We start from the raw sequence: 24,304 nt of genomic DNA, 5'->3' as shown, positions 1-24,304 counted from the left end.
AGCGCAATAGGAGAGCTTTGAATCAAATTTCAATACTAAATACTTACGCGCACGTTGAATACTTACAAGATTAGATGAAATATTAACCTGCGACCGGAAGCAAGTGCTTTTCTACTAATTTGAAACATATTACGTCAATAACTTCTATGGTCAGAAAACATACATAGTAATACGATTAGATTCTTGAGGTAAACCAATGATATAGATCACGAACAACACAGCTCCAGGAGTGGAACCCCGAGGAACAACACAACTAATATTTAAACAATTGGATGACATTCCAGAGATGTTAACTCTTTCTGATATACAGAATTGGTAGCTATTAAACAAGTTCCAGCCATTATGACGGATGACGTTCCGTAATAATTTAACATGTTGAGCAAAAATTTCTTGACTTAGTGTAACGAAACCCTTTTAAGATCATGAAAAATTAACTGTCTCAGATTTACTTGAGTTTATCATTTATGTGAGTTCATTTCAGACCTCACTAGTTGATTGATTTTTAATGGAAAATGAAACTGTTTTAAAAACATGAGATTAAAACCTTCCAGATATTCGTAAATTCTTGTGAACATTGCCTATTTGTGAACATTGTCAATTATTTGGCTCAAGACGTTCATTAGAAAATGGCCTAAATTTAGGCTTTTCTACTCTTGATCCGACTTTAAAAGCGAAAGGACTCAGCTTTTTTGAGTTCAGAAGAATGAAATCTTTCAAAAAACAATACATTTATCAATGTGAGGTATTTGGTAGTCACCGACCTTTCCGTCTTTGCCAATTTAGTAATTATTTCACCGTCACAGGAGACAATCCATTGGAAAGAGAGTCAGTTGTAGCATTCATTTCTGTTTCTGACACTGACATAATGTTAATTTTTATTGATATGTTGACCTCGTTAGGAAGCGCTATTGGCACTGAAGGAATACTGCGCTTGGCGTTTTTCCTAATGTTAACGAAAACTGATTCAAGCTCTCAGCTTTTTCAAAATTTTAGGGATCAGGTTGGGTGTCTGATATTAAAAATCCCATTTATAAAGCTATTTATTGAGAGGCTTTTTTTGTGCTAGTTGATTTTAAAAGAGTAAACCTCTATAGAAAAAAAAAACATTTTCATAGTAGTAAATCCGTCCATGAAGGTGCTTTGAAAATTTCTCCATCGGTTTCGAATATCTTTGAACTTAATTAGAATTTCATAGAAGGCGATGACGGAGAAATACGACTAGTTGCGATCATTTTTAAAGTTCGATTAGGTTCCTGACCCATAACAAACAAGCATTTTTCAACGATACTTGGACAAAAGAGAAAAGATGTTTCGCTTTCAACTTCCATATTTTTATAACCCATCGGAGCAAAACGGCATCATTTCAAAACTCTGATGATCTAGAATCTGACATTCTGCAGTTAAATTTTGATTAATCAAATGGCCAATGCAAGTTGCCGAACTATTTGCGACACGAGTTGGTTCAATAGGGGTTATGCTTAAGACATCTGAACAAATGGAACTTGAGTATTTTCTGGTTAAGTAACAGAACTTATAAGAGCGCAACAGGAGAGCTTTGAATCAAATTTCAATACTAAATACTTACGCGCACGTTGAATACTTACAAGATTAGATGAATTATTAACCTGCGACCGGAAGCAAATGCTTTTCTACTAATTTGAAACATATTACGTAAATAACTTCTATGGTCAGAAAACATACATAGTGATACGATTAGATTCTTGAGGTAAACCAGTGATATAGATCACGAACAACACAGCTCCAGGAGTGGAACCCCGAGGAACAACACAACTAATATTTAAAAAATTGGATGATATTCCAGAGATGTTAACTCTTTCTGATATACAGAATTGGTAGCTATTAAACAAGTTCCAGCAATTATGACGGATGACGTTCCGTAATAATTTACCATGTTGAGCAAAAATTTCTTGACTTAGTGTAACGAAACCCTTTTAAGATCATGAAAAATTAACTGTCTCAGATTTACTTGAGTTTATCATTTATGTGAGTTCATTTCAGACCTCACTAGTTGATTGATTTTTAATGGAAAATGAAACTGTTTTAAAAACATGAGATTAAAACCTTCCAGATATTCGTATATTCTTGTGAACATTGCCTATTTGTGAACATTGTCAATTATTTGGCTCAAGACGTTCATTAGAAAATGGCCTAGATTTAGGCTTTTCTACTCTTGATCCGAATTTAAAAGCGAAACGACTCAGCTTTTTTTTGAGTTCAGAAGAATGAAATCTTTCAAAAAACAATACAATTAACAATGTGAGGTATTTGGTAGTCACCGACCTTTCCGTCTTTGCCAATTTAGTAATTATTTCATCGTCACAGGAGACAATATATTGGAAAGAGAGCCAGTTGTAGCATTCATTTCTGTTTCTGACAGTGACATAATGTTAATTTTTATTGATATGTTGACCTCGTTAGGAAGCGCTATTGGCCCTGAAGGAATACTGCACTTGGCGTTTTTCCTAATGTTAACGAAAACTGATTCAAGCTCTCAGCTTTTTCAAAATTTTAGGGATCAGGTTGGGTGTCTGATATTAAAAATCCCATTTATAAAGCTATTTATTGAGAGGCTTTTTTTGTGCTAGTTGATTTTAAAAGAGTAAACCTCTATAGAAAAAAAAACATTTTCATAGTAGTAAATCCGCCCATGAAGGTGCTTTGAAAATTTCTCAATCGGTTTCGAATATCTTTGAGCTTAATTAGAATTTCATAGAAGGCGATGACGGAGAAATACGACTAGTTGCGATCATTTTTAAAGTTCGATTAGGTTCCTGACCCATAACAAACAAGCATTTTTCAACGATACTTGGACAAAAGAGAAAAGATGTTTCGCTTTCAACTTCCATATTTTTATAACCCATCGGAGCAAAACGGCATCATTTCAAAACTCTGATGATCTAGAATCTGACATTCTGCAGTTAAATTTTGATTAATCAAATGGCCAATGCAAGTTGCCGAACTATTTGCGACACGGGTTGGTTCAATAGGGGTTATGCTTAAGACATCTGAACAAATGGAACTTGAGTATTTTCTGGTTAAGTAACAGAACTTATAAGAGCGCAATAGGAGAGCTTTGAATCAAATTTCAATACTAAATACTACGCGCACGTTGAATATTTACAAGATTAGATGAATTATTAACCTGCGACCGGAAGCAAATGCGTTTCTACTAATTTGAAACATATTACGTCATTTACTTCTATGGTCAGAAAACATACATGTAATACGATTAGATTCTTGAGGTAAATCAATGATATAGATCAGGAACAACAAAGCTCCAAGAGTGGAACCCCGAGGAACAACACAACTAATAGTTAAACAATTGGATGATATTCCAGAGATGTTAACTCTTTCTGATATACAGAATTGGTCGCTATTAAACAAATTCCAGCAATTATGACGGATGACGTTCCGTAATAATTTAACATGTTGAGCAAAAATTTCTTGACTTAGTGTAACGAAACCCTTTTAAGAACATGAAAAATTAACTGTCTCAGATTTACTTGAGTTTATCATTTCTGTCAGTTCAATTCAGACCTCACTAGTTGAATGATTTTTAATGGAAAATGAAACTGTTTTAAAAACATGAGATTAAAACCTTCCAGATATTCGTATATTCTTGTGAACATTGCCTATTTGTGAACATTGTCAATTATTTGGCTCAAGACGTTCATTAGAAAATGGCCTAAATTTAGGCTTTTCTACTCTTGATCCGACTTTAAAAGCGAAAGGACTCAGCTTTTTTGAGTTCAGAAGAATGAAATCTTTCAAAAAACAATACATTTATCAATGTGGGGTATTTGGTAGTCACCAACCTTTCCGTCTTCGCCAATTTAGTAGTTATTTCATCGTCACAGGAGACAATCCATTGGGAAGAGAGTCAGTTGTAGCATTCATTTCTGTTTCTGACACTGACATAATGTTAATTTTTATTGATATGTTGACGTCTTTAGGAAGAGCTATTGGCCCTGAAGGAATACTGCGCTTGGCGTTTTTCCTAATGTTAACGAAGACTGATTCAAGCTCTCAGCTTTTTCAAAATTTTAGGGATCAGGTTGGGTGTCTGATATTAAAAATCCAATTTATAAAACTATTTATTGAGAGTCTTTTTGTGTGCTAGTTCATTTTAAAAGAGTAAAACTCTATAGAAAAAAAAACATTTTCTTAGTAGTAAATCCGTCCATGAAGGCGCTTTGAAAATTTCTCAATCGGTTTCGAATATCTTTGAACTTAATTAGAATTTCATAGAAGGCAATGACGGAGAAATACGACTAGTTGCGATTATTTTTAAAGTTCGATTAGGTTCCTGACTCATAACAAACAAGCATTTTTCAACGATACTTGGACAAAAGAGAAAAGATGTTTCGCTTTCATATTTTTATAACCCATCGGAGCAAAACGGCATCATGTCGAGAAACTCTGATGATCCAGAATCTGACAGTCTGCAATCAAATGGCCAATGCAAGTTGCCGAACTATTTGCGACACGGGTTGGTTCAATAGGGGTTATGCTTAAGACATCTGAACAAATGGAACTTGAGTATTTTCTGGTTAAGTAACAGAACTTATAAGAGCGCAATAGGAGAGCTTTGAATCAAATTTCAATACTAAATACTACGCGCACGTTGAATATTTACAAGATTAGATGAATTATTAACCTGCGACCGGAAGCAAATGCGTTTCTACTAATTTGAAACATATTACGTCATTTACTTCTATGGTCAGAAAACATACATGTAATACGATTAGATTCTTGAGGTAAATCAATGATATAGATCAGGAACAACAAAGCTCCAAGAGTGGAACCCCGAGGAACAACACAACTAATAGTTAAACAATTGGATGATATTCCAGAGATGTTAACTCTTTCTGATATACAGAATTGGTCGCTATTAAACAAATTCCAGCAATTATGACGGATGACGTTCCGTAATAATTTAACATGTTGAGCAAAAATTTCTTGACTTAGTGTAACGAAACCCTTTTAAGAACATGAAAAATTAACTGTCTCAGATTTACTTGAGTTTATCATTTCTGTCAGTTCAATTCAGACCTCACTAGTTGAATGATTTTTAATGGAAAATGAAACTGTTTTAAAAACATGAGATTAAAACCTTCCAGATATTCGTATATTCTTGTGAACATTGCCTATTTGTGAACATTGTCAATTATTTGGCTCAAGACGTTTATTAGAAAATGGCCTAGATTTAGGCTTTTCTACTCTTGATCCGACTTTAAAAGCGAAAGGACTCAGCTTTTTTTGAGTTCAGAATAATGAAATCTTTCAAAAAACAAAACATTTATCAATGTGAGGTATTTGGTAGTCACCGACCTTTCCGTCTTCGCCAATTTAGTAGTTATTTCATCGTCACAGGAGACAATCCATTGGGAAGAGAGTCAGTTGTAGCATTCACTTCTGTTTCTGACACTGACATAATGTTAATTTTTATTGATATGATGACGTCGTTAGGAAGCGCTATTGGCCCTGAAGGAATACTGCGCTTGGCGTTTTTCATAATGTTAACGAAAACTGATTCAAGCTCTCAGCTTTTTCAAAATTTTAGGGATCAGGTTGGGTGTCTGATATTAAAAATCCAATTTATAAAGCTATTTATTGAGAGACTTTTTGTGTGCTAGTTCATTTTAAAAGAGTAGAACTCTAAGGAAAAAAAACAATTTCTTAGTAGTAAATCCGTCCATGAAGGTGCTTTGAAAATTTCTCAATCGGTTTCGAATATCTTTGAACTTAATTAGAATTTCATAGAAGGCAATGACGGAGAAATACGACTAGTTGCGATTATTTTTAAAGTTCGATTAGGTTCCTGACTCATAACAAACAAGCATTTTTCAACGATACTTGGACAAAAGAGAAAAGATGTTTCGCTTTCATATTTTTATAACCAATCGGAGCAAAACGGCATCATGTCGAGAAACTCTGATGATCTAGAATCTGACAGTCTGCAGTTAAATTTTGATGAATCAAATGGCCAATGCAAGTTGCCGAACTATTTGCGACACGGGTTGGTTCAATAGGGGTTATGCTTAAGACATCTGAACAAATGGAACTTAAGTATTTTCTGGTTAGAGGACGTATTTTTCGTCAAGACACTTATATTAAAACCTCCGCATATTACTGTCAACGTTCTCTTTAATTAATGTTTCCCATAACTTTGTCTAAGTGTTCAGCAAACTCAAATTCAATTCCCCTGGTTTTATTGTATTTTATCATTAAACAGAATACGATGTCTTGTTTATCTAAGTTAAAAAACAAAAGACTCTTCAATTTAAAAATCAAGCACTTTTTGGAAGGAACAATTATTTCCAGCTTGAACTACAATGCCACCTCCTTTAGACTCAGGTACTTTGAAGAAAAACAATTTGAATAGTCAACCACTAAAACAACTTTGGATGGCCTATTTCAGAAAGCCATCCTTCTGTTAAACAAGGCCTGTCAGAAGACTCAAAAAAACAAAAGAAATTCCTTCCCCTCATAATGATTTTTCAATGAGCGCACATTTGGATTTCAAGACATGAAGTGAACAACAGATTACGAAGCGTTTGCTTTAGAAGTAGTCAATGGGCGATGAGGCGGGAAAAAATGATGCGGAATGCCGCAAATATGTATACGTTCTTGCTCTCCTTTCTCATACAGAACGGCTCACTCTCATGTCCATATTGACTCCACACGTCATGGCAAGAAACTTCGCAGGTAAAATATCTTGCAATATTTTCACGATGTTACTATTCGCTGATATCTTTCTCTTCTTTCCTGAAATAGCAGACATTACAACTCGACGGGTGACCGGCCTTGCCTCCTGGCAGTCAAAATACCCTTATCGTTATTTGCCACTCCCAACGATGACCCGACTTTAATTTTCTCGATCGCAACAGTCTTTCCAGGTACAAAATTCCCCTTGCCATTCTGTTCGGAATCTTCGTTCAAAACTAAGATTTGTATATTTTCTACCATATTGTAGTTTTCTAAAATTTCAGCTTGAGCCATCGCTGCAACATTGCAACCTTTTTCTTGGTGTGTGAGTCGCCATAATTATTGAAGAATTTCAATTTTTAGTTCATCTTTGATTTGCTGAGCACCTTGATTGACAGCGCCTGGGATAGCCCGCTGAATTTCATTTTATTATTAAGAGATCAGTCAATGTCGCATTTGGCTGATACATGTTGAAATGCGGATGTTGATCAGACTTTCAGACATTTTCTCTAATTTTTAGCAAAATTTTCTGCATAAAAGCCTTCTGCTATTGGACAGCAGTCTGGATGGGATCGCTTAGCGTCTGGCCTGATGGATATGGTGTTCGCTGTCATCTCTCAGTCTCGCCTGCCATCTCTATTTAATAAGTTTGCAACAATTACAACAGTTTTCAACAATTACGCTAGAGAGAGATGAAAAATTCTAATTTGGTTTGAGAAAGGAAACAAAGAGGCCACTTTTACAGTTTCCACCTCGTAAACGGTGATAATCCACTTCTGAAAAATGTGTACAGCAGATCACATATTAATGCAGAATCACCAAAATACTGATTTTTACTAGTTGTCAGAAAATAGCTTTTCTTAAAAAACTTTAAAAATGAACAACAACGACCACAGTCTTCGTGTACTATTTGAGAAAGATATCAGTCATTTGGCAGATAAACCTTCAAAATTTTTCAGTTTTTTAACTACAACTCCGATGCCAAAACAAAAAATGAAATAAATTGCACATTGAATTAATTAGAATTTCATAGAAGGCGATGACGGAGAAATACGACTAGTTGCGATCATTTTTAAAGTTCGATTAGGTTCCTGACTCATAACAAACAAGCATTTTTCAACGATACTTGGACAAAAGAGAAAAGATGTTTCGCTTTCATATTTTTATAACCAATCGGAGCAAAACGGCATCATGTCGAGAAACTCTGATGATCTAGAATCTGACAGTCTGCAGTTAAATTTTGATGAAACAAATGGCCAATGCAAGTTGCTGAACTATTTGCGACACGGGTTGGTTCAATAGGGGTTATGCTTAAGACATCTGAACAAATGGAACTTAAGTATTTTCTGGTTAGAGGACGTATTTTTCGTCAAGACACTTATATTAAAACCTCCGCATATTACTGTCAACGTTCTCTTTAATTAATGTTTCCCATAACTTTGTCTAAGTGTTCAGCGAACTCAAATTCAATTCCCCTGGTTTTATTGTATTTTATCATTGAACAGAATACGATGTCTTGTTTATCTAAGTTAAAAAACAAAAGACTCTTCAATTTAGTAATCAAGCACTTTTTGGAAGGAACAATTATTTCCAGCTTGAACTACAATGCCACCTCCTTTTGAGTCAGGTACTTTGAATAAAATTAATTTGAATAGTCAACCACTAAAACAACTTCGGATGGCCTATTTCAGAAAGCCATCCTTCTGTTAAACAAGGCCTGTCAGAAGACTCAAAAAAACAAGAAATTCCTTCCCCTCATAATGATTTTTCAATGAGCGCACATTTGGATTTCAAGACATGAAGTGAACAACAGATTACGAAGCGTTTGCTTTAGAAGTAGTCAATGGGCGATGAGGCGGGAAAAAATGATGCGGAATGCCGCAAATATGTATACGTTCTTGCTCTCCTTTCTCAGATACAGAACGGCTCACTCTCATGTCCATATTGACTCCACAAGTCATGGCAAGAAACTTCGCAGGTAAAATATCTTGCAATATTTTCACGATGTTACTATTCGCTGATATCTTTCTCTTCTTTCCTAAAATAGCAGACGTTACAACTCGACGGGTGACCGGCCTTGCCTCCTGGCAGTCAAAATACCCTTATCGTTATTTGCCACTCCCAACGATGACCCGACTTTAATTTTCTTGATCGCAACAGTCTTTCCAGGTACAAAATTCCCCTTGCCATTCTGTTCGAAATCTTTGTTCAAAACTAAGATTTGTATAATTTCTACCATATTGTAGTTTTCCAAAATTTCAGCTTGAGCCATCGCTGCAACATTGCAACCTTTTTCTTGGTGTGTGAGTCGCCATAATTATTGAAGAATTTCAATTTTTAGTTCATCTTTGATTTGCTGAGCACCTTGATTGACAGCGCCTGGGATAGCCCGCTGAATTTCATTTTAAATTTAAGAGATCAGTCAATGTCGCATTTGGCTGATACATGTTGAAATGCGGATGTTAAGACTTTCAGACATTTTCTCTAATTTTTAGCAAAAATTTTCTGCATAAAAGCCTTCTGCTATTGGACAGCAGTCTGGTTGGGGTCGCTTAGCGTCTGGCCTGATTGATATGGTGTTTGATCCAAAAATCTTAACTTAGGCAATTCGCTGTCATCTCTCAGTCTCGCCTGCCATCTCTATTTAATAAGTTTGCAACAATTACAACAGTTTTCAACAATTACGCTAGAGAGATGAAAAATTCTAATTTGGTTTGAGAAAGGAAACAAAGAGGCCACTTTTACAGTTTCCACCTCGTAAACGGTGATAATCCATTTCTGAAAAATGTGTACAGCAGATCACATATTAATGCAGAATCACCAAAATACTGATTTTTACTAGTTGTCTGAAAATAGCTTTTCTTAAAAAACTTTAAAAATGAACAACAACGACCACAGTCTTCGTGTACTATTTGAGAAAGATATCAGTCATTTGGCAGATAAACCTTCAAAATTTTTCAGTTTTTTAACTACAACTCCGACGCCAAAACAATAAATGAAACAAATTGCACATTGACCTTTATCTTTTGAGATACTTGAAGAAAGTTGACATGTACAAATTTGTCCAGACATTGAAAATGAGGGGAAAATTGAGTAACCGTTACTACCACTGTTTTGTATCTAATGCGCTCGTCTATGGAAAGACCAGAGAAAATATACCGCAACTTTCCAGGATTCTGTTAATTACAAATTCTCGTTTAATTTTTGTTATCATAAATTAAAAACAAATTCAAAAATGATTAGCACCAATTTGTTCAGAACTGGTTTTCATCCCACTTTTACACCAGACCTTGTAAATTGCCCAATATACACAAGAGATCCTATAGAGATTAGAAGAGAAAAAGAATATACGAATTGACCACCTTTCTTTTCAACGGGTTCTAATTTGGTGTGCAGTTTGTTTAGATCACATAGACAGAATTCAAAGCTTCACCATATTGCCTAAATTTGTTTTACAGTAATCGGAAGTACATTCATCGAAAACAATACGTGTTGTAAGTCAAAGGTCAAGCGAGAAAATCCTGGCTTGAGTAATACGAAAAATGTGCAAGAATGGTAAGCGTATCAAAATAGCACTAGGGCATCTATAAAACCATTTGAGTAGCTTTTAAAACCGTTCTAACTTTGAAAATTTAATGCTAGGGTTAAAAACTTCAATTAAAACACGAGTACGTTGGCCTCAAAATTTACTGCTCCAAAAAGGAGTGGTCCGCCAAGCTTTGAAAATGAGGAAAATTGGAAGTATAATTTCAACAGTCAAAAGAACGTCATCGCCAATAAGGGTTTCGCTCCTCTTGCTTACGCCTAAGGGACTGAAGATTACAATTTCTTTGAAAAAAAAACAAAAAACAAACCCGGCAGATTGCCGGAAAATAGCCGCCGTTGATTCCAATAAGCATGATTGGGATTGAAAGAATAAAAGATATTGAAAAAAAAATTTTTGTACAAAAACATTTTTTAAGTCCGATATATTTTGAAGGCATTTTGTAGTTGAACATAACGTACTTCTGTTTCATAGAGAGAGGCTACAGGGGCTACTATCAACACCAATAAACATTAGAGATGGTAACTAAGACTTATAGGAACGACGTTCAAATAGCAGGCATCTAAAATTGGGCTTTATGGGTTTATCCCGTTTCTATTTCTGACTTCAATTTTTTATACTGACTCTGTTCATTTTGAATTGCTTTGCTGAGCAACTGATGTTCAAAATCACTTTTAGCAGAATGAGAGAAGAGAGAAACTAGCCTAGAGAATTGAAAAAGATATCACGCAAAATGTTGAAAAAGCGGCAAAATGAGGTACAGCGAAACATTTTTTTATTCGACGAAGCATTTTGTAGTTGAACATAACGTACTTCTGTTTCATAGAGAGAGGCTACAGGGGCTACTATCAACACCAATAAACATTAGAGATGGTAACTAAGACTTATAGGAACGACGTTCAAATAGCAGGCATCTAAAATTGGGCTTTATGGGTTTATCCCGTTTCTATTTCTGACTTCAATTTTTTATACTGACTCTGTTCATTTTGAATTGCTTTGCTGAGCAACTGATGTTCAAAATCACTTTTAGCAGAATGAGAGAAGAGAGAAACTAGCCTAGAGAATTGAAAAAGATATCACGCAAAATGTTGAAAAAGCGGCAAAATGAGGTACAGCGAAACATTTTTTTATTCGACGAAGCATTTTGTAGTTGAACATAACGTACTTTTGTTTCACAGAGAGAGGCTACAGGGGCTACTATCAACACCAATAAGCATTAGAGATGGTAACTAAGACTTATAGGAACGACGTTCAAATAGCGGGCATCTAAAATTGGGCTTTATGGGTTTATCCCGTTTCTATTTGACTTCAATTTTTTATACTGACTCTGTTCATTTTGAATTGCTTTGCTGAGCAACTGATGTTCAAAATCACTTTTAGCAGAATGAGAGAAGAGAGAAACTAGCCTAGAGAAGTCAAAAAGATATCACGCAAAATGTTGAAAAAGCGGCAAAATGAGTTAAAGCGAAACATTTTTTTATTCGACGAAGTAAAAAAACATAGCAGAACAAGTCCTGACGTACAATTCAAAGACTTTTCATTGACTAAACAGAAAAACTAGACCTAAAATGGACTATGAGTGAATTGAAAAAACCATTTTAAAAAAAAATCAGATAAAAAAAAGAAAAAAAAAACAAAAAATCAATGTTAAAATACCGCATGTGAACAAAAAAACCACTAGCGAGAAATGAAAATTTAATTCAAACAAAAAACTAGGCTTAGAATGAGCTGTGAGTTGATTGGGAAAACCATTTAGAATAAAATCCGATCCAAAAAATCGAACAAACAGTAAAAATCAGAGTGAAATTGCCGCATGTGAACAAAAAACCACTATCGAGAAACCGAATTTTTGTTCAAATACCATTTTCGCACTCTACTTTAAAAATAGAGCGAAAAAATTTCACGACGCAAAAACACTCGCTTTTTCGCTCCATTTCCTGTTTCGGCGTGACCAAAATCACTACTCCAATTTGACTTCAAAAATCATGAAAATTTGTGAACAGATCTTAAAAAAAAAACATAGCAGGACAAGTCCTGACGTACAATTCAAAAAATTTTCATTGACTAAACAGAAAACTAGACTTAGAACGGACTATGAATGGATTGGTAAGACCATTTAGAAAAAAATCCAATCCAAAAAAACGAAAAAACAGTAAAAATCAAAGTCAAATTGCCGCATGTGAACAAAAAACCACTAGCGAGAAAGCCAAATTTTGTTCAAACACCGTTTTCTCACTCTACTTTAAGTTTGGAGCGAAAAAAATTCACGCAGCAAAACCACTCGCTTTTTCGCTCCACTTCCTGTTTCGGCGTGACCAAAATCACTAATCCAATTTGACTTCAAAAATCATGAAAATGTGTGAACAGATCTTAAAAACATAGCCGGAAGAATTCCGGAAGCGACTCGAAGCGTCAAAACTTCACTAACAAAACCGTAATTGCAACGGAAGCCACTACCTTTTGTATTAAACCATTAACTCACTACCTCCCCAGGTCTGCTCCAAAAATTGGTGAAACTTAAACCACTGTCAACAAGAGAAACAAAATGCAGCAAAATTTTATATTATTGAAAACGTTTTACAGTATTCGGAAGTACATTCATCGAAAAAAATACGTGTTGTAAGTCAAAGGTCAAGCGAGAAAATCCTGGCTTGAGTAATACGAAAAATGTGCAAGAATGGTAAGCGTATCAAAATAGCACTAGGGCATCTATAAAACCGTTTGAGTAGCTTTTAAAACCGTTCTAACTTTGAAAATTTAATGCTGGGGTTAAATACTTCAATTAAAACACGAGTACGTTGGCCTCAAAATTTACTGCTCCAAAAAGGAGTGGTCCGCCAAGCTTTGAAAATGAGGAAAATTGGAAGTATAATTTCAACAGTCAAAAGAACGTCATCGCCAATAAGGGTTTCGCTCCTCTTGCTTACGCCTAAGGGACTGAAGATTACAATTTCTTTGAAAAACAAAAAACATACCCGGCAGATTGCCGGAAAATAGCCGCCGTTGATTCCAATAAGCATGATTGGGATTGAAAGAATAGAAGATATTGAAAAAAAAATTTTTGTACAAAAACATTTTTTAAGTCCGATATATTTTGAAGGCATTTTGTAGTTGAACATAACGTACTTCTGTTTCAAAATTTAGCAGAATGAGAGAAGAGAGAAACTAGCCTAGAGAATTGAAAAAGATATCACGCAAAATGTTGAAAAAGCGGCAAAATGAGGTAAAGCGAAACATTTTTTTATTCGACGAAGCATTTTGTAGTTGAACATAACGTACTTCTGTTTCACAGAGAGAGGCTACAGGGGCTACTATCAACACCAATAAGCATTAGAGATGGTAACTAAGACTTATAGGAACGACGTTCAAATAGCGGGCATCTAAAATTGGGCTTTATGGGTTTATCCCGTTTCTATTTGACTTCAATTTTTTATACTGACTCTGTTCATTTTGAATTGCTTTGCTGAGCAACTGATGTTCAAAATCACTTTTAGCAGAATGAGAGAAGAGAGAAACTAGCCTAGAGAAGTCAAAAAAATATCACGCAAAATGTTGAAAAAGCGGCAAAATGAGTTAAAGCGAAACATTTTTTTATTCGACGAAGTAAAAAAACATAGCAGAACAAGTCCTGACGTACAATTCAAAGACTTTTCATTGACTAAACAGAAAAACTAGACCTAAAATGGACTATGAGTGAATTCAAAAAACCATTTTAAAAAAAAATCAGATAAAAAAAAGAAAAAAAAACAAAAAATCAATGTTAAAATACCGCATGTGAACAAAAAAACCACTAGCGAGAAATGAAAATTTAATTCAAACAAAAAACTAGGCTTAGAATGAGCTGTGAGTTGATTGGGAAAACCATTTAGAAAAAAATCCGATCCAAAAAATCGAAAAAACAGTAAAAATCAGAGTGAAATTGCCGCATGTGAACAAAAAACCACTATCGAGAAACCGAATTTTTGTTCAAATACCATTTTCGCACTCTACTTTAAAAATAGAGCGAAAAAATTTCACGACGCAAAAACACTCGCTTTTTCGCTCCATTTCCTGTTTCGGCGTGACCAAAATCACTACTCCAATTTGACTTCAAAAATCATGAAAATTTGTGAACAGATCTTAAAAAAAAAACATAGCAGGACAAGTCCTGACGTACAATTCAAAAAATTTTCGTTGACTAAACAGAAAACTAGACCTAGAACGGACTATGAATGGATTGATAAGACCATTTAGAAAAAAATCCAATCCAAAAAAAACGAAAAAACAGTAAAAATCAAAGTCAAATTGCCGCATGTGAACAAAAAACCACTAGCGAGAAAGCCAATTTTTGTTCAAACACCGTTTTCTCACTCTACTTTAAGTTTGGAGCGAAAACAATTCACGCAGCAAAACCACTCGCTTTTTCGCTCCACTTCCTGTTTCGGCGTGACCAAAATCACTACTCCAATTTGACTTCAAAAATCATGAAAATGTGTGAACAGATCTTAAAAACATAGCCGGAAGAATTCCGGAAGCGACTCGAAGCGTCAAAACTTCACTAACAAAACCGTAATTGCAACGGAAGCCACTACCTTTTGTATTAAACCATTAACTCACTAACTCCCCAGGTCTGCTCTAAAAATTGGTGAAACTTAAACCACTGTCAACAAGAGAAACAAAATGCAGCAAAATTTTATATTATTGAAAACGTTTGGTAACGTTAAAAAATCCAAAATAATTAAGGTGGTCGAAAACCTGATAGTCTGAAAAAGCTGACAATGTTATCAATAGCCCTCAAATAATTCAATATTTTAATCTGAGAAAGATCGTGAAAGCAAACGGCAGATAATAATCTTAGAAACTAATTTTAATATTTTCAAAAAAGAAAGCTCAAATTTAAGAATCAGAAAACACCTATAATTACACTTCTAATCACTGCAATTAAGACAAAAAACAACACACACCTGTTCCTTCTTGTACATAAGCTAGACAACATGATTTCATACTAAGTCAAAAATAAAATTGATCATAGAAAAGACATAAGCAGCAGAATATTCGAAGGCAAAAAAACGTTTTCATTAATACCAAGGCCGGAAGAAAGCTGTAGTAATTAGTCAGAAAAGGAAATTTTGGAAAAAGCGTGCTATCTAACTCTCAGTACTGCCTTATGTTGAATGAAATCAATTGCAAACCAAAGAAATGGCGAAAATCTAAGAAAAAGCTGAAATCATTGATTTTTTACAACTGAAAAAATCAATATACCGAAAATAAAAGTAGGTGCCAGGACAAAGCTAGAATGATACTAACTAGAATAATAATATGGGCACAATGTAATGAACACCGCAACGAAAAGTCATTCTTGATTTTTGAAAGTTGAAAGTCAATTTAAAAAACTCAAGAAAAACGAATACATTTCATTGTTCAGCATTCAAGACATAGAAAAGATAACTAGTCATCCGATACAAAGATCTATCCTCCTGAATAGAACAAAAAGCAGGAAAAAGCCGAATTCATGAATCCGAAACATTGAAACATTTTGCAAAAAAATGGTCAAAGAACTTTTAAGTTAAGACTGCATTTATGAAAAAGTTTTAACTGTTTTTTCAAAACTTAACGCCAAAAATGAATGAATTTTTATTGAAACGAAATTAAATTCCCTCATGTTGCACAAAAAACTATTTCTAGCAATTACAACCAAAATACAAACGAAAAACTGACGAAAATCGGAAAAAAACTACCAAAATCGGATTAGCATATGTACAATTTTATGAAACAAAATTACATCGAGGTAGAAAGAGGCGTTGAGTATAGGAATTATCAAAGAGAAGTTGCAATATTAACTGATTTTTGACAAAAAGACGGTTAAAAGATCCAAAAATGAAGAAATTAATATTAAAAAGCTAAAAATTAACTAAAAAATCAAGAATTATGTGTCAATTTTCAACTTGAAACGCATTTTCAGGCTCTGCAAAACACTGTGGTATCAATTTCCGAGGTTGACATTTTAATATAGTATCGAATAAAATTTATTTCTACAAGAAACCAAATTAAAAGCAAAAAAAATTGGGCCACTTAGACGAAAAAACGGCTAAAAACGGTTATCTATATGTGCAATTCAGTCAAAAACTACTTTTCAAAGTCAAAAAGTCATTCACTAAACGCAGCGCATGATCAAAAAACTTCTCTCGCATAGCGAAAATCTGTTCACCAAGACAGCTTTTCTCACTTTCGCTTTTAGGTCAAAATGCCGCGTGAACAAATCTACTTCCTGTAAAAAACCGAGAGAAAACCAATACTCCTCTTCGAGTCGTAAAAAAAAAGACAGCGCCCCAATACAATTCAAATTCTTTGAATTGTAAAAAAGACAGCGCCCCAATACAATTCAAATTCTTTGAATTGTAAAAAATAGGAGCGCTATAATAGCCGGCTGAGAAGATGAGGGCGGCTATTAAAAATAGGAGCGCTATAATAGCCGGCTGAGAAGATGAGGGCGGCTTTTAAAAATATTTAATTGACGTTTGATCTGTTAACTGTTTTAAGTTTTGAGATTATACAATGTGCATTGATTGAAAAATCTCTCCAAAAATCTGTCAACTGATATTTTAAGAAAGAGCAAAAATATTCTAGAAACCTCTTTAACAAAAATCCTTGCTTTGAAAAGATGGTTGGTAATTTGGGAGTAGCGATTGCTACATTTCTATCTTCGCTATAGTTCAAAGATGAAACAGCGCATCAAGTAATCTCTAATTTCTTCAAACAATAGGCGATGGGGGCTTCAGATGAGCATCCGGTGCTCTTTTCGACGAGATTTCTCACCTGTTAGTTCGCATTTGGATCCATTCCTGTAATACTGAGAGTGATAGCGGATAGTCTGTCTACTGCGCAGTTCCTCTACACTAAATGTCTCATTGTCCCACACAGTCTCGTGTGAGAAGTGTCCCAAAGACAGAGTCATCGAAGACCCGCTAGCTGTCGATCTCGACCCGGAAGCACTTTTGCCCTCGGCATGAAATTGGGTTATCTGGGTCCCAAAACAGAACTCGTAAGTCCACCACCCTTGGTTAACTTGCGGACATGTAGGTATGCTTCCGTCCCAGTTAGTTGATGTTAAAGATTTCAGTCTTTGAGTAATTTGTTCATTGGTAATTTTGACTGTACTTTCATTTTTGGTATTGTTTGAATCAGTTGGAAAATCTTCGATTGAAGGTAAATAGCACACGAATGACTGCCCTGAACGTGAACGAGTCGTGACTGTTTCGAGTCGTTTGGAAATAGCATCATCTACAAATTTAGCTGTTTGGAAATCGTTGATGTCTAATATCGATAGGCTGTATCTTTCAAGTGATAACGTTGACAAGGTGTCCGGTAAAATTTCATACGTTCTGTCTATTTGACACAAAAAGGAAACAAACAAAAAAATACTTCGACAAACGACAACACTGTCAGGTGGCATTTTTATCTGAAAAGAGACTCAAAACCTCATTTCCATTTTTCAGCTGTGATAGTGAAGACATTTCAGCACTTTCTATGCAAACAATTCAAAAGTAAAGTGAAATGATCTCCTGTGCCGAGACAAATTTTCACGAAAGAATGATAACCGAAAAGCACATTTTTAAACTTCATTTAGAATGAAGTAAATGACTTTCCACTTTTCTTGTACACTTGCTGACTACCCAAAATTTGATCTGAAAATGAAAAGGCGTTTATGTTCAATGCTGATCTTGAAACCAAATTAGAAGCCAACCAAAAAAAAACGAAAATAACTCAAAATGCTCTGAATAGGAGGTCATCTATTTTTAAAAAAGTATCTTTGACGAGAAAGTTTTATGACGGTTAGTTCCAAAAAAATAACTTCGGTTAATCAAATGAATTCTAATAAGTCAAGTGAAGAATAGGTTGATTGATCGAGAAAGGACTGCCAAAAAATCGGAAACCTTTAATGACAAATTTTATTGGCGACAAGTTTTCATTTTATATTATTGGTACGAACGACTAAAGTTCTGCTAGCCATATCAGTTGACAAAAAAACGACGAGAAAACAATCAAAAGATCGGGCACTAATTTGTATTACAATTAAAACAAAAAATATTTTGAAATCGTCGGAATGACAGAAAAAATATAAATCGTCATTTTAATATATTGAATAAAAATGCAACTGCAAGTGGAATTACCTTGCCAAAGGAATGTCTTTTCAAAATTACTTTGAAAAACAAATGCTTTGGTCCACCTGGGTTACAGCTTTCTAATGAAAATGTTTTTTTTACAATAGCTTCAAATATGGCAAAAAAAATAACGACCCACCGTTGGATAATTAAATAATTGTAGTTAAAAACTACGGGTAACCAATTCAGCCGGCACTCAAATCGATGCCAAGAAAACTTAGCCTTTGAAAAAATTCGTTTTTTTCTCCACTCTTCTAAAGCTTGAGAAACCAAACGTGGCTTTAGGAGCTTCTGGAAAGACAAAAATAAGAACCCAGAGAAAATCGTGACAATTGTACAATAAAATAATAAGAGCAACAATATTAATAAGCAGCAATTGTTTGTCATTTTCCAGATTCTTTAACGAAATTTTTAAAATTACCGACTAACAACGTGCGAAATGCTCTCAAAGAATCGGCGAGTGGTTGGCTTTGGGAGTAGGCAGCTGGGGGCTTAGGTATGTTAGCATTAGGTGGGTGAGAGGTGCGGGGTCAAGCGAAGGGGGGATACGTTTGGGAGGTCTGGCGAGAGACTAATACTTAGAGACTATTATGGCGTAAGGCTCAAAGAGAACTCCTTGGCCACTCAATTCCCCTCCTAGCTTTACTTGTTTATTCCGTTTTTGAGGACGAAAAGTTAAAACGATCCGGCAAAAAAATTGGTCAAGTGAAAAAACGCATGAAAAAGACAACATCACTAACAGATTGACTACAAACCTCGTTTGAGAGCAATAATTGAAAAAAAACTCATTGCCTCGAACAAATTCAAGAGTTCCGGCACCAAAAATTACAAATTTTTGGTTTGCCTAGAAGACATCACCAAAAAAAATTTGAACGATCTGAGAAACTCCGTAAAAAGAGTATAGAGAAAACTTTTAAACAAAAACCGGGAGGATACTATGTTCAGTAACATTCGATAATTGCCCAATATTTGATACACACAGGTTTGGTCGCAAAGAACCATAATTTCTCATATCACAAAAAAACTCGCTATTTAAGTTCATTTTTCAATGTTAGAACATCGTGTAGAGCTAGTTAGACCAAAAAATGACTAGAGTTATATACGATATCAAGTAAAAATCTTTTTTTTCAGCAACGCAACTAATCATATACGCGAATGCAAAAACCATGATCAGGAGCTGTGTTGCATTGCGCTTTGCAAATGATAAGAAACTTGAGATTTAAAGTTGTCAATTATTTTGTAAATTAGAAGTTCTCGAAGACATACTCGATCAATTTTGCTCAAAACGTAGCTTTTAAAGAAGGAAGCTCGAAGCAGTCTTTTGTGAAAATAACAAAGAATCCGTGATATTAATTTCCATACTTAGTTTTGAAGACATCGAGTCTGAGATGACAACACTTGGAATTATTATTAGGACAAAGCTAGCAACAGACCTTTCAGAGGTTCTACCTACCATATTGTTCGAACCATCTTTTTTGAAATTCGAAAATTTTGCTTCTTCGAAACCTCGTTTTTTACTGAAACCCAGTAATAACTTTGAGACTAGCAGCTGCATATTTATTGTAGCTCCTATATCTCTGTTTAAAAAATATCAATAAACAAGTCAGCAGGAAAAGCAATTGAGCATACGTTGATAGAGTAATTTTTCAAATACTTCACAGAGAAGATGGACACCACAAAATTGTCCGGTTTGTTTTGAGAAATTAAATGGAAAAAAAAATTGACTGCTGACATGACCCTGTTGTTTTTCCTTGTAATTCAATTTAAAGAACTCTATTTCCCCAAAACAAATGCTGATGATTTCCTGTTTAATTTTGATCAAAACCAACTCTGCATATAATAGGCATTTTTAAACTCAACATTAATTTCGAACTCAGTTATAAATATATGTAATCAGCAGATATTTTTTCCTAAAGATTAGCTTAGCAGATATCCACTGTTGATCAGTTGAACAGGTGACTGGCATAGATACTGGAAAAATTATCCTAAAAAATTATCACTAACGATCAAAAATCCCAAGTCAGAAAGGGCTGATCAATACTATTCTATTTTCGTTTGACGAAAAGCTGAATTTGCTCGTTTTTTTAGTAGAGATCCAAGAAAATGACAAATGAAACAAGTAAACATACCCGGCAGATTGCCGGAAAATAGCCGCCGTTGATTCCAATAAGCATGATTGGGATTGAAATAACAGAAGATATTGAAAAAAAAAGATTTTTGTACAAAAACATTTTTTTAAGTCCAATTTATTTTGATGGCATTTCGTGGTTGAACATACTTCTGTTTTAGAGAGAGGCTACAGGGGCTACCATCAATAACAATAAGCATTAGAGATGCTAAATAAGACTTATAGGAACGACGTTCAAATAGCGGGCATCTAAAATTGGGCTTTATGGGTTTATCCCGTTTCTATTTCTGACATCCATTTTTGTACTAACTCTGTTCATTTTGAATTGCTTTGCTGAGCAACTGATTTTCAAAATCACTTTTAGCAGAATGAGAGAAGAGAGAAACTAGCCTAGAGAAGTCAAAAAGATTTCACGCAAAATGTTGAAAAGGCGGCAAAATGAGGTAAAGCGAAACATTTTTTTATTCGACGAAGTAAAAAAAATAGGAGCGCTATAATAGCCGGCTGAGAAGATGAGGGCGGCTATTAATTACAACAAACAGATTAACGGCGGACGAATTGATCTCGCACGACTGGCGAGGCAAACAATTTAGAAGGGGACATATGTTTGAGAAAATTTCATGCTGGAAAAACTTCTGACTGGTGAGGGGTTCAAACCCGCAACCTCTTAGACCTCAACTTTGCTGTTAAAAAAATCAACAATAAAGTTAGGCTCGATCACTAATTTTGAAAGTTGATCACGCAGGAAGTCATTATTTCATACTTTTTCAAGCGTCCCACTTTTTTCAAGATTTCACATTTCATATCACACTAGAATTTGAACTTAATCAGTTTTCCGCTCACTTTTCACACTTGTCTCGAAGAGTTCAACCTTACATAATGGTATAAAATGAGCAATCAGTTGAATAAACTTCCTTGAAAAAACTCATGGAAGCATTAAGGCATCTTTCTTGGAAAATTTTTTTGGAATTTTTTTCTCATGAGACAAAGCATAAACTTTTCAAAGATAATTAAAGGGGATAATTGAAAACAAGAAACAGTCATAAAATAAAACAACTTCGGCAAAGAAGACTTTTTTTAAGGTCTATAATTGAGTCAATATAAAGAAACATTTTTATAAATTGCTCATTTTTCTAAAAACCAAGACTGACAATCAGAGTGACACAACAGCGACGGCTGACGTCCTCTGCGAATCATTCGCTCCTTTAATAATATCAAGGAATTCAGAAAAAAAATATTATTTGGGTTGAACGGTTATTCAACTGTTCGATTGATTCGCTGCACGAGAATGGCAACGATACTACAAATTTTAATTGAATTCTCTCTGAGTTTTGAACAGCGAGATTGGAGTCTAAATAAGTTAGAAAATAGTTCTGGGAAGCCTTTGTCAGTTCGAGCTCTGCCTCGGGCGCAAGCGCCCTCGGCTTTGAGCTCTAATTGCCTTAGGCTTCCCAGAACTATACTCTAACATGTACTTGGATAAGAGTCAAGGACAACAACCTCTACGCTACACGGACTATAAACCATCATCACTCATAATCGTTTTTATTTTACCAACAAACATAATTTCTAAAGGCGCACAGTTCAAATTAACAAATAGTCCAGACAGTCCAAAGTGAAAAGCTCAATAAAGAAGTGAAATAGAAAAAATGTTCCAGAAGAAAATAGTCAAATTGTAACTTTACATTTTAAAAAACACGTTTACAATAACCGCATCAAACTTCGTTCGAGGGCAGTTAAACATTAATAAGGTTGTGCAGTTTATAAGAGCTCAGTCAAACTCAATTATCTGCAAATCTAAAGCTGTTCCTCGTTTTACAGCTCTCTAATGGTAAGCCAAAACCTGAGACTGGAAAAAATGATACATTTTTAACTCCTTTTACATAGATTTCCTTTTAGCATTTCCCACCAATATTTGATTAAAAAACTATTTCTTTTTTTTGAGATAAGAGAACTATTGTAAAATACATTTACAATCATACCAAAAAAAATATTGACCACTTTTTGTCATTGCAAATTTAAGCCAAAAACTTCCCAGAGAGCTAAAGAGAACCAAATAAGGTTTATGGCAGAATTGGCTTTGAAGTGAAAACTTTTGAGCTTCATTTTTCTCAAATTGAATTTGTCTCTTCATTAATCTACCCAGTTTTCCAAGACTTTTTATTGGTACTACCTTTGTATCTCCCCAAAAAAACAAGCAAATAAAATCTGGAAGACAAGTAGTAGGAGCAAAGCTGGTAGACAGCCGGAAAAAAGCCGCAAAAGCGTCGTAGATCTTAAGTCTCAAAAGATAACAAAAGAAACAAAACGAAAAGAAAAATCTCTATTAAATGCTGAGATGTTATATTTTGATTAAGAATCTGTTCGAGTTATTGCTGCTTCAGTCAACTGCTATCAAATAACCTTCAATTAGAGTGACACGCACTCAAATGACCTTACACTTTTGATTTATAGTACAGAAAAGTCAGTTTCAGAGTGAAGAAGTCAATTTTGAGAGATATGTCACGCGTGACCAAAAACTTAATCACGCGAAGAAACAAAAACCTCACTCCAGAAAGAAAAATAACGTCACGCACGCAATTCAGTTGGAATTGCATGAACGAATTAACAAAAAGCAGATTTTAGTTCATTGTGATGTCATATGGTCGTAACAAAATTTTTGACGAAAACATTAAAATATAACCGACTAACGTCGGGCGAACTGCTCTCAATCGACCGGCGAGCAGTTGGCTTTTTCAGTAGCTAGCCACGGTTTACTGAGACTAGATTTAACTTGATCGAAGAGGCGTGAGGTGAGCGCAGCACGGGGCGCAACAGTGAGAGGGTGTCTCTGGCTGCACGGGGCCCTTACTGCCTGAACAAGGTGCAGGGGTGGGGATGGGGGGGTGATATGAGGGGGGAGGGGGCTGATGTGGGGGCCTTTTAACATTAAATTACAGCCTTCCCAGTAGCTTCACCACACTAAGTGCATGAAGGACTACTAAAAGCGGCTACGGAGCCCGTAATGAAACCTGATGCCCGCTGGGCGCTAACTTTATGTTGGTCAAGCAAAAAAATTGGTCAAGCAAAGAGCAAAAAAATTGACAGGACTAAAATAATTGCTACAAACTTCGTTTAAGAGCAATTAATTGCAATTGCAATTGTATTCCATTAGTAGCAACACATCAGGAAAACAAAAAAATAAAAACACTAACCTTTTCACTCTCAAACTCTTGACAAATCTTAGTCCATATCAATGGAAAAATAACGTCAAATTTTAGTCAATGGAAATATTTAAAAAAACCTTGTAGTTGACAACTAATGCTTGTTGTGTTCTAATGTGACTCCCTAATGTTGAGATATTAATGATATACAAGTGTTGAGAAGCAATGATATACAAGTTTTAACGGCAAACTGCGTTTGAAAAAATCAGTGGTTTGTAGTAACGATTGTGTACAAGGCTCCACAAACGGATATATAAACATTCCAAAATTTTCCAGAGTGAAAAACAACATCACGCACGCAATTCAGTTGGAACTGCATGAACGAGTTAACAAAAAGAAGATTTGAATTGATTGTGTCGTTATATAGTCGTAATAAAATTCTTGACGACGCAATTCAGTTGGAATTTCATGAACGAATTAACAAAAAGCAGATTTGAATTGATTGTGATTTCATATGGTCGTAACAAAATTCTTGACAAAAATATTAAAATATATCCGACTAACGTCGGGCGAACTGCTCTGAATCGACCGGCGAGCAGTTGGCTTTCTCAGTAGCTAG

General features: G+C 34.9%; 2 protein-coding genes across 5 annotated transcripts in view; both read right to left on the bottom strand.

Annotated features, from left to right (window-relative positions):
- LOC142334809 (uncharacterized) overlaps positions 1-7,380 on the bottom strand; it is a 45,889-nt gene extending 38,509 nt beyond the window's left edge. For both annotated transcript variants that reach the window (XM_075383133.1, XM_075383134.1), the window contains exon 1: positions 7,368-7,380. The gene's annotated coding sequence lies outside the window, so the exon portion shown is untranslated. The remainder of the gene's footprint in view (positions 1-7,367) is intronic.
- LOC142334808 (uncharacterized) overlaps positions 1-17,708 on the bottom strand; it is a 51,212-nt gene extending 33,504 nt beyond the window's left edge. For all 3 annotated transcript variants that reach the window (XM_075383130.1, XM_075383132.1, XM_075383131.1), the window contains exon 1: positions 17,069-17,708. In XM_075383130.1, the coding sequence (XP_075239245.1) occupies positions 17,069-17,705 (637 nt within the window). In that variant the 5' untranslated portion in view covers positions 17,706-17,708. The remainder of the gene's footprint in view (positions 1-17,068) is intronic.
- Between the last annotated feature and the right edge of the window lie 6,596 nt (positions 17,709-24,304).

The sequence above is a fragment of the Convolutriloba macropyga genome, chromosome 2 (genome assembly GCF_964194025.1).
Source record: "Convolutriloba macropyga chromosome 2, txConMacr16.3, whole genome shotgun sequence".
NCBI classification, from domain to species: Eukaryota; Metazoa; Xenacoelomorpha; order Acoela; family Convolutidae; genus Convolutriloba; species Convolutriloba macropyga.
Note: the sequence above shows the minus strand (reverse complement) of the source record. Positions and strands in the feature narration are given on the sequence as shown.